Source organism: Trachymyrmex cornetzi, unplaced genomic scaffold (assembly GCF_001594075.2).
Source record: "Trachymyrmex cornetzi isolate Tcor2-1 unplaced genomic scaffold, Tcor1.1 scaffold358, whole genome shotgun sequence".
NCBI lineage: Eukaryota > Metazoa > Arthropoda > Insecta > Hymenoptera > Formicidae > Trachymyrmex > Trachymyrmex cornetzi.
Genome location: NW_017298300.1, coordinates 568,142 through 580,101, shown reverse-complemented (window position 1 = coordinate 580,101; position 11,960 = coordinate 568,142). Strand labels below are relative to the sequence as shown.

Genomic DNA, 11,960 nt, shown 5'->3' with positions numbered 1-11,960 from the left:
ATCAATCGTTCCGTCGGTAAAAACGCCGTGCGATCCTCTTCGAGAGATATATACCTCCGGCTCGCGACGAAACGATCGAAGAATGCTCGATCGATAAGCACGCCATTCGCATCGAAAAACACCACTCGCGCGTGCTAATGCTTTATCTCGTAAATTGTTCTTTTTCCGCGAAACGCGATTTACGATCGACATTCGCGAATTCGCGGTCTCACCTGCGATCCAATCGAGATCCCACATCGAACAGGTCTGAATCTGGAATAGTTCTACGCGGGATCATGTATAAAACGAGCCACATGCGCTAAATTTCTCAATTGCGCGCGCATGCCAACATCATTTCGTAGATGGCACCACGACAATACTTGCCGCCGCGAATGGTATACCATATACCTGATACATCCGGCCGGCGTTGGTTTGGATGATTTGTTATTTTGTTTACCTGCTGATACTCGGAAGGCCTATCCGCTTGTCGCTCTGCCTAGCATAAAATATCTCGATATACATCGTTCGATGAATGTATTCGTATAATTTTATAAAAATAAGGGATTCTCCGTAAAGATACTCGCGAACCTATTTCATTTTACAAATGATAAGATTATGATAGAATTACAGCGAAAATATTTATGTTCATATAAAACCAGAGAGAATCAACAAAACATTTAAATTATTTCAAAAAATGTCAAAAATTGTTATTCTTTTCATATAATTGTATTCGTAAAAGTATATATAAAGAAGACATAATTAGATGGAGGTTTAAGAAAACTGTATACATTTTACACTTTTGTATACTAAAGCAATAACTGCTTAGATTGGGCTCCCCTAGGCAGCTCAAGTGTTCACCTACATCCGGAGATATGCCAGATATTTCCGGGACTACGCAAAATCTCACCTTGAAACCCTATCACGTTATTCACGTTTCATATATACATCAACAGATTTAACATCGTGCGCGATAATTCCCGCGGAGTCAAGCGATAAACTGCCGGAGATATATTGCCGGGGTTTCCATTCGCAGTTAATCGACGACATGAAGGGATTACGGTACGCTTCGAACCGGGAACAGGCTCACCCTGATCCTAAGTACGTCCGGTCATGGTGGCATGAAAGCTTGCTTGGATAAATGACCGCTAAATACGGTATGCGGGGGGGAACATGGCTGCAGTCGCATTGGCGTAAATGCATCGAGTTATTGTATATGTATATATCGAGGCAAAGAGAGACAAGAAGAGAGAAAGAGGAAGCGGTAAGGTTTTTTTATATAATTTTTTTATTTTAGAAAATAGTTTTAATTTTAGATAAAATTTCTGGAAACAATGTATATGGCGTACCGTTTGATCTGGTTGACCTTGATCGAGACTATCGGAAAACACCGGCTGGCAGTCGTGTTTGTAACGCACGTATAAGAATCATCAACGGACATGAAGCAACCTCTGGAGAGAATCGGCGAGATGGGTTCACAAGTAAATAGATTGTACTCACGAGGTCACAAGAGAACGAAATGAAATTTCGTTAACGGGAGTCCTGTTAATCGTCGACACGGTGGTCCTTAAATGGAGAACCGTTCTTCATGGACGCAACGCGCGCCAACATGGGCAGCCAGAAGGTCCTCGGTGCACCTTCAGGACTGCCGTCTCTTTTAGTCGGCGATCAAAGTACGTATGCCAATCGATCGATCCCAACCGCTGGAGAACGGGTTTCTTTGCGGTAACGAAGGCTAACCGTCCAGAAACCCGCGGGATTAAGAATGCGTAGAATATCAATCGAATTCGTGAGTCATGCTTTGGTGGTCACCTATTCGGTTCCTACAATTGGTGAATCATATATGCATATCGTCGAAGAGGGGTGTGAATTCTTGACATTTCTTTCCAACTGTCCGGAAATAATTTCAGTATCTTATGATATCGCGCGTCTAAAAAGATATTCCGCGGGGAAAAAGATATTCCGAAAGACAAAGCAACCCGCTTACTATTACGTGGGAATCCTCGGCGATTGTTGAAATTGTTTGATGCGTCACGACGCACGTATTATCACAGAAGACGACTCTGGTGTAACTTGTTGTTGCGGAGGAAGAACTCACTTACCAGAGGCACGTGACAGTGGCCGCTAGATTTTAGAGAAGGCTTTCGAGATCTCGGACTGTGGAAAATTACGTCGAAAATTCGCGACATCAATTATCGACTGTTGTCTCGTTAAAACTACCGCACTTTTAGTATAGACGGCGATATCTTAATTGCGCGAGCTATGAAAAGCTAAGATTTATGGCATTATACAGACACACGAATTCTTGGAATATAATATGCTCCTTTCTTCAGGTACAAATTGAGATCAGCGGTGGTATAGAACCAACAGTTGGTAAAGTTAGTCTGTCTGATGGGGGTCAACGTACAGGGGCTGTATTCTCGAAAAATATTGCATTCGAAGATATACGAAAATATTAAAATATACGTTACATATATTATAGATAGTATATATTTTTGTATACACGATATTTTTCGAGAATAAAGCACTAATGTTAGTCGAGCACTTATATCGCCTGTCGTGTACTTTTCGCTCCGCGACCGATCACAATACATATTAAAAACAAAATGTAAAATGTGAACCGATGTAAATTTAAATGATTACATTTAGCGAAAAAGGCAGCATCAATTTATATATTTTTTATCCAGTGAGGAATTAAAGGCAAGAATCAATATTTAAACAATCCTACAATTGCAAAGCTGCTTTCTCTGCTAAACGCAGCCGTTGATAAAGCTAAACATGGATAAGATCATGTCTCGTAGTTTGGGAAATTGTAAGGCTATTCTACTTATTTAATAGCAATAGTAATAATAATAATCGGCATTTAATTAATAAATCATTTTGGCACAGTACAGAATAGCATCGATCTCCATTCTCTACAAAACTATCAAAGTGTGCGTCATGCGTCTCTCAGCAGCCTACTTTGTCGCAAAAATACAAAAGATTTAATTAAAATTATCGCGTTGTATAAAAAAAATTAGTAGTTCCGATCGCCGTTCGCGTGATTGCACGGGTACGCGAGAAAAAGTGAATTTTTACATCCCAGGGAGCATACGGACGTGATACTCGTCGAACGCACTGCGGGGGAGTAAAATATACAAATTCATTTCCTCCGTAACGATAATTTCACGTTACGTATATCGCATCGCTGCACCGTGACGTCACAGCTTGAATTAATCGTGCTCTGTATTTCAGCGCAACAATTGGCACAATTTCGCGTAAAACGAATCCCGGTGCGATTCGAGAAACGTCCGCTCCTCGCCTTTTTCCCCCAAGCTTCACGGCAACCCTCCTACGCGACGTAACGCCACATATACGCCGTTTTTATTTATCTTTCGTCAGCTAACTCCCGTTGGCTAAGTTTAATAAAAAATAAAGACCGAGCTTCTCACACATTTCTACCTCCAGCGTAGACGTAAGCGCTACAGAGACCGCGTCGATTTTAAATTAAAACAGCGTGTATACATGAAGCATATCGGTACAAGAGCATGTCGCTTATCCAATAATTAATGTTAACTCGTTTAATTCCCAGACTGACAACTTGCGGGAGATAACTTTAAATAATCATGACGATAGCAAGTCCGTAATAAACGTAATATGAGTGGGGAGGGGGGAGGAGTTTAGGGTAGCACTAAAAATTACGTCTCGTAATATATATAAATAATTAATAATAATCGCCAGTGTATAATGCTGACGTCCATCGCCAGAATAAGATCCATTCTATCCGCTTAACTGTATACGCGCTTATTTACAAAACGTTCGTGTACTCGAGCATAGGCGACGTCGACGTCAGCTGACTACGTATGTATTCGTACTGTCGAGTATAAGGCACCTACGGTAAACGGTGAATCAACGCCTCCGCGCGAGATACGCACGACGTCGAATAACATTTCATCATGACATCGAAATAGCGAGCGGAGCCTGCTAAGCCTTCGCGGCTGTAACAATTGAGCCTAAATCGAACGTGAACGTTATCCTCTGACTTACTTAGGTGCTCAAGTTTTCGAACCACGATATCGGCACGTACAGCTTCTTTTCTTGTTGGCTTCGTTATAAGCAGCCGCTAGATTATATTGCTTTGAAGACGATATTCGGTACCATGTTCGTAGTGGTAAGGGTGACTTCGACCAAAATCCAAGTTTATCGATTAACAACTACTCGGTTGTATAAAATATTATTTTGTTTTGAATAATATTACAGTAGAACTCCGTTCATTCAAATATCGGAGGCCAAGACTGTTCAATTACCGGTTTGGATAATAAAGGTTCGCTAACTCTCTTCCATTTAAAAAACTGAAGCCAAGCACGTCGAGCTTCTATTATCTAGATTCTAGAAACCTTCTAATCAGGGATTGGCCAATAAGTCCCGGAACACACAACAGGTGTAGTAAATTTTAAGCCTTAAGAAACTGATCAATCACAGTTGAATGTAAGAAGAATAATCGACTATGATTGGCCAATTTCTTAAAGCTCACACCTATTGTGTTTCGTGATTAAGAACATATTACAGCAAAATCCTATGAATGAGAAAAAATATATGCTGTCTCACTCTGCAGTGGTGCAAGAGAGAAGAAGATATGTGCTATCTCGTTATGACTAATACAATTTGACGAAAAATGACCAATCAAAAGTGACCCTCATATGGTCAGTCTCTGATTAGAGGGTCTCTACTATTATCCGAACTATAGCGCCGTATTTTGGACAACAGGACAAGATCAGCGGCGACGAATTATTCACCTAGAAATTTTGCTGCGAGCAGTTCTATCAATCAAATCGATTAAATTGATCGGAGTTTTCGGTCGAAGTTGCTCTTTTTCCCTTCGCGCGTCCGGAGTATCTTACTATTCAGTTTCACCTTCGTGCTTCTCAAAACTTATACAAAATAGTGTTACACAAAGGAATACGATTAAATAAGTATATATAGCAAATCTTTCGTACCGGCTTCGTTAAAACTAATGTTTGAAAAAATTTGGAAAAGACTATTTATAGAAAACTGCCAATTGTAATTAATGCGAGATAAAAAAAACAATTTTGAATTAGTCAGGGAAATTGTCGTTGACAAAATTTTTGAAATACTAATCTTGATCGATATATATTACATTTCTTTCATATTACATGTTTTGCACCTTGCAAATGTCGCAGACTTAAATAGCAGCAATTGCGAAAGAACGTGAAAATTGATTTGTCTTGGAATCCGGTACAAGATCCAATTTAAAAGGATTATTGCTAATAATAAATACAGTTTAAATATTACGTACTTATAGTAACAAGTGTTATCGCATTAACAAATATTACCGTTTGTTCATCGTGGAGTAACGGCACATCTCGCCGCGTTCCTCATCGAACGGTTTCATACGAGATTTCATTTCATATAAGTATGCAACGTACAACATAAATATATTTTTACGTTAGAACGAGATAATTTAGGTTTACCACACAACAATCGCGAGATAAAGAGCAATAAAGGTGACGGAGATGCGCAGCGATACCAATTACAAAACGATAATTATAAGCGGATAGTAGTAGTAATACTATCAATAATAGAAATGATAGTAATAATAGTAATAAAATAATATATATATATAATAAATTGAAGTTATTAGTATTAGCAATCGTATAATAACTGATGCCGCCGTCGGAGGTTTTTCAGTCTTCTTTGGTTGCTGGGTAACTCGCAGAGGTTAGTGGATACAGCAGGGCACTGTAGTACCGCCGCGACTAAAAACTCGTCTCTTTCCGAGTTTTCACCACCTCTTTCCCACCCTTCTCCCGTACCCCTTCGCCCCACCGTATTCGTGTTCGGCCGTAACGTGGTTGTCGCTCTTGGCGAGGAGAAGGGCGCTTAGCTTACGTTCCTCTCTTTCCTTTTTTTTAATCCGTTGATGGGGATCAATTGATTAATAAGCGTCTGGCTGCGGGCGCTGGAGGCTCCGGAGCGAACGACCGAGCGGTCTCGTTGCGGACAAGAATAGCAATATCCGATCGCGTTCACGTCCTTCCTCTTATTGCACTGGGCTATTTCTCGCGACTTCCTGTATACGCGCCACCGATAACAACGACAAACTTTGAGCGACGAGCACGCATTCGTCATCATTTAATTAATTAGTACAATAATTACTCTTGTCACCTCGAATACCACTGCTAAAAATTAAAATGACAAAGATCACACAGGCGTTTCTCGCTCATTGTCGGTCGAAACGCGCCAAGTAGTAGTAAACGTATAGTCGATCTCTCTTTGTAATTTCTTATATTCTTCCCTCTTTCTTTCCCTGCTTAATTCAGCTCAGGTGAATCCATCCACCTGCAATCCAGCTCTCGCGATTTTAACGTGCGCGTGTACGGAACCGTTCGGTGGTTTGATGTAGTTTTCCGTCTCGAGAGCCCCTCGTACGATACACGAAGAGAGCGATCGCGTGACGGATAATGGTCGGCCGCGACTGATTTCGTCATCATTCGACGATGACTATAGTGCAGGCGGCGGAGCTTCCTCGTGGACCGGGGCAGACTCTTCTCCGGAACTACCAGGCTCAGCTCAGCTCGCGTGGCGTCATAGAGTGCCGCCGCGCCGGATGATGGTTGTTGCGATGATGACGCCTCGCGCGATGCTCGCACTGCGCCGTACAGCAGTCGTCGACGTCCGCCACGTGCTCGCCGCGCTTCATCTGATGCGCGATCGAGTTACAGAGTGACCGTGGACACCGTTTCCTGTCGCACCTGACCTCGCCGTTCTGAAAGAACCAGAGGGAGCGGTCCCATTATCATCACCATTTAGGCATTTACGCGTTCGTTGCGCGAAATCCGCAAGAAATGCCAGCAAATGCCAGCAAATGCCAGCAAATGCCAGTCATGACGGCGCGGAAACGGATCATTCCATACAACGGATCAGCGATCCGCTTCGCATCGTTCATTCTATTCTATTCTATGATGTAACGCAGGATGATGCATACACGTATATGTGTATCCATTCTTTGTATGTATATTGTATCATTAAAAGTATACGAATGAATATTAACATAATATATCGAGAAACAAATGAATTGTGCTATATGGCTTACTATGAAAATAAAGAAAGTGTTGAAAAACTAAATATTTCATCAGTAATAAAAAACATAATTATATTAATAAGTTAAAAAATTTAAGAATTTTTTACATAAAAAAATATAATATTAATTTAAAAAACAAGAATGGACAATAACTTTTAGTGTTAAGGAACACTGCTGAAACCTGTGAAAACAACTCGGGCTGTACTTAACAGACTTAGCTAAAAAGAAGAAATGTATATATGTATATATGTAGCAAGACGAGATATTTATCCATCAATGAAAAAAATCGAATGCGAGTAATAAAAACGAAATGCGAGAGAAGAACCGGTGCAACGAGCTCTGTTGGTTATACAAAATCCGTTTCTCATGATCGAGACGATTATTTTTCGCTTCGTTTTGTGACGTCGCGACGCGACGCGACGCGACGCGATGCGACGCAACGCAAGCCAGCCGAGGCCGCGGCGTTCCATTTTCATCGTAATGGATGGACCCTATAATGGTCGGGCCAGATTAAAGGTGTTCACCTTAAAGATTTCTCGACGTGTCCGTGTCTGAATATCGCAACGAGACGACCGCGCAATAACCGTCTAACGAATGAATTGTGTGTAACGACGAAAAATAAAGTGAGTTCCAAGACCTCTCTGCTTGACAACAAGACGCGATCGCGAGATTCACTTCATCTCGGTGAAATAAGTTAATCAGACATGCTTGATAAAGAGAGATCGTAAAAAAAGCGATTTATTCGTCAATCCAGTCTCTTGTTTTGTAACGATTCGCGACCAGTTCGAAAATTGCGGTGATAATGAATGCGCGTTTGTTAATTTTTCATTTTTCATTTTTCGATCAAATCTCACGACTTTAGCGATCAAGATTTCTCACCTTGCAGCGGCACTTGACACACTTTACCTCGCCGTGCGAGTGCAACCGGGGATGCCACTCCATGCCATTCTCATAGGGTCCACCGAAAGGGTACTTGCAGCCACCGGAAGAGAGTATCTCTTCCGCGGTGCGCCGCGTCGAAGGTAAAGCCTGATCTCTCGGTAGGCGTATGGTGTCGCTCGACGCGGTGGTGGTTACATTGCTAAGGCTCGTTGATGACGGTGGGCACTGTCTGCAGCAGGCTTTCTTGTCTAGCCTGACGGCGATCTTCTCGTCGCACTCAAGCGGCGGACACTGTACTAACGGGCATTTTACCTCCAGCGTGACAGCCTGTGAGACAAATGGATTTCCAATGTAAATTGCGAAGGTGACTTCTCGTATCTAGTCGCGTCCCGTACTGAAATGTGTGTAACATTGTTACACACAACTTGTTTAACATTTAATGACAAACAAGGACAAAATGATTCCAAGAACGTTGTGAATCGGATTGCGAAAAAAGGAATTTCGTCCCAATGCCTTAAAAGCGTATGAATGTTTGTTGTGTAGAAATTTGTAAGAGACGTACGTCGTTCCCTGAATACATAACGCGAGATATTTTCACGAATGACTTCTGCATGGTGTCAATTGGCTGGGAAGCGATTGCCGAGTATGAAATAAACTGCAATCGTTTAGAAAATCTTGTCGCTGAATCATTCAATTAAGCTTATTACTAACTGCCAGACCGCAACCGCATTCTTCGGACGTGGTGTGGCACGCTCAGGTTTTTCCGCGCTGCAAAATCGCGCCGAGCTAATCATTGTGAAATACTGGTAATCACTTTAACGCGATTTAAGCTGAAGCGTAATTGTAACGTATTAGGAAAATATCATTGTTGTGCTTCGGGTCTCTCTAAAAAATTTATGTAACGAAAAAGAAGAAATGTATTTTGAAATCTTATAAATATTTGTCGTTATCAATCCAACTACGCGATTCTAATAAAAGAAAAATAGGAACAGTAGAAACTTACGTCACAAGTACAAACTGCACAAGTGTCGAATCCTGCTGGTGGTAGATATGGATGCCAGGATGATCCCGCGAGATGATATTGTCCAGCTAACGTACAACCTCTCGTAGCATTGTTCTTGACTGTAGCATTAGTTTCGGCATTCATTGGATCTGAATAAATTATTAACGAAACATTAAACATGTCGATATGATATCGTATTTAGGAGTAGCTTTATCAAATAACTTAACCAAATACAATTTATCATTCGAGCGTTTTAGGCGATATTTAACTTATCTCTTTTGCAATTTTGCTACTTGTATAAATTTATACAAGTTATGTCTTATGTTCCGTCCTTCTCTCACGTAGATATTCTCGTTTTGTATAAAAAAAAAATTATTTCCAGTTTCAATAAATAAATAAATCCCTTTACCTGCGCATATCGGGCAGCAATGACCAGTTGGCGGTTGCTTGAGCTGCTTTCCCAACCCGCAAGAGACTGTCGGACAGGGTACCGTGTCGCATTGCGCCAAGCCGCGATAGCAATGACACATCGAACAGGGATCCGAGTTCGAGGTCCATTGCGTGCCTTCCTCATAGAATCTGGTCTCGTGGAAACACGCACCAGTCTCGATATCCGACCTGGGTGGCTGCAGATTATACGCCACCACAGAGGCAACGTCGTTGTCGGCATAGTGTGGCAGACAGCTGAACGGTGCCCTCGCCTTGAAGGGGGCCTTCAGGATGTGTGTAACCTGCTTGTCCGTCACTTCGAGGAAACCGATACCCGACTCGATCCTATAGAGCTCCAACGATGACAGTCCGGTGACCGATCCTTCGAGAGAGTATCCCGTGAATTCTTCGAGAAGTCTTCTAGCGACGGGAGCTCCCTGGGCTAGCATGGGCATCGTTTCTAAATATAAACGGAACGTTCGCGGTTCTTGGGAGGAGGGCGGGAAACCAGCGAGTTCTAGCTCATAGTGTAAAGAACAATCTAAATCCACCGCGGTCCATATCAAGCCGACCGGTCCAGGATGCGTTGGCTCCTTGGTCAATCTTCGTAATAGCACAGGCGCGGCCGTATCTCTAGCGTCCGCCACGGGTCTCTCTAAAAGTCTACCGCGCAACAAGGAGCCGACATGGCTGGCAGCGACTACGGAGAGTTCCTCGTTGAACAGTGGCTGCAATAGTCTGGGTCCAGGCCGGTCTAAGGAACCGTTCGCGAGGGAGCCACCGATCAACGAAGGTGTCAGATCCTCGAGTTCCATTCTCCGTTTCCCGCCCTCATCCACCAATGTCACCAAAGGGCTCTCTTCTTCGAGTCCTATCAATTGCACTCCGTAGCGTAGCGCACCGACACGATCCAAAAAGACCCAGGCCAATCCGGATGCCACGGACGGTGTTTCCGACAGTAGCAATGTTTGATACATGTCGCAGGTTGCGCGTGAACCTATCATGCCGATCAGTCGAAGAGCCTGCGGATCTTTGCGAGACATTATACTGATCAACAACTTGCCTCGAGTCAAAAGACGAAGATCGGTCCCGGAAAGTGCGCTACGGACTTCTCCGTAATTCAGTTCATTCGACGGCTTTCTCACCATTATCTCTTCGCGAAGGACCACGTGATCCTTCTCGTGATGTTCCAGCTGAACAATTAACGAAACGTCGGCCACGTCGTTCGGCAGGAAAAGACCGTTGAAAACGAGGGACACGTGGATCGACGGCGCTGATGCGGATGAAGCGGACACAATCGCCGTTGCGCCCGCGCCGGACATCAACGACCGGTCGACGCCCATCGCTGGTTCTAAGAGCGCGGAGAACTGCTCGGTCGAGAGAGCGCGGTAACGCGACAACTGCCCGGTCAGGCTCGATGAAGGCTCCCAGAGGAAGGACACGTGTAGCCGTTCCTCGCGTAGCAACTTGCGATAGTCGCGTGGCACGCGTCTCCACACGCCGCAGAGCTTGCCAGTGGTGTTCTGATAAGCACCACCAATCGGATCGATCACCTGCTCCTCCAGAATATTGCCCGACCCGTCGACGAACTGTATGCTACGCGGTCGGGGCGTCGACGCGGACAAATAGAACGCATAGTAGATATTCTTACGGTGAAACGTGAAGCGACCGGTCGCTAGATAGTTGTACGCGCTGTTGTAAACTGACGTCGGATTCGATTCATCGCGACGCAGAGACTGCGACGTTCTGCCCGTTAACAGAGTGCCGAAATCTGTAATTAACCAAGATCCTTTAATCCTAGTTCATATTCGCATTTATAACAAATGTTTTTCACAATTTTTATCTTATTCCTCGGATTTTGAACTTCAAAATGAAAAAAAAATTGTTCAATTACGTCAACTTTAACAAAGATACATTAATTTAAAGGTTTGTGGACCTACAAATGCTAGTTGAAGAAATTTCGGAACGAATATCAATCAGCTTTAAGAAGAATGCCATATATTTCACAAATATTCATTCGAGCAAAGAAAAACGATTTAAAGATCAAACATATATATATGCACACGCGTATCAAACTTTAGAAAAAATGTAAAAAGTGTAAAAATCTTACGTTTCAGGCTCCGCTCCTCTTCCTCCGAAGTCAATTGCGCTGGCAGATCCTGCGCTATGTCTGCGTCTGCAACAAAAGATTTATTCCGTCGTAAACGCGGGTATTTGACCGCTCGATCGTACAATCTTTCCGGTCGTTCAACGCACAGTAATTTACGTTCGCGAAAAAGACCAATTACGAAACTCCTTAATTGTAGGATTATTAAAAGTTTTCTCGGCCAATTTTCACGATCTGCGCTATTTGTTCCATTTTAAAACTGGATGAATTTTATGTAAATAATTGGTATGGAATAATAATAAAAGGATATCCTTGAGAGGGCATGTAAATTATACTATACGTCGGAATTAATGCGACGTAACTCACGCGCGATATAAAGCCAAATGTATATTCTATAGGGACTCTCTCTCTCTCAGGAGGATAAAACTCCTCACGCCCTGACGGCGCGCCGCGTCGCGCGCAGGAGAATGGCGATTGGCGAG

General features: G+C 43.0%; 1 protein-coding gene across 1 annotated transcript in view; it reads right to left on the bottom strand.

The window, feature by feature from the left end:
* Positions 1–2,838: 2,838 nt before the first annotated feature.
* Positions 2,839–11,960, bottom strand: part of sog (chordin short gastrulation) — a 32,881-nt gene continuing 23,759 nt past the window's right edge. Inside the window, exons 4-8 of the mRNA XM_018511032.1 lie at positions 11,482–11,547; positions 9,352–11,142; positions 8,943–9,091; positions 7,937–8,266; positions 2,839–6,742 (exon numbers count right to left, since the gene is read on the bottom strand). Of these exons, the coding sequence (XP_018366534.1) occupies positions 6,542–6,742; positions 7,937–8,266; positions 8,943–9,091; positions 9,352–11,142; positions 11,482–11,547 (2,537 nt within the window). The 3' untranslated portion in view covers positions 2,839–6,541. The remainder of the gene's footprint in view (positions 6,743–7,936; positions 8,267–8,942; positions 9,092–9,351; positions 11,143–11,481; positions 11,548–11,960) is intronic.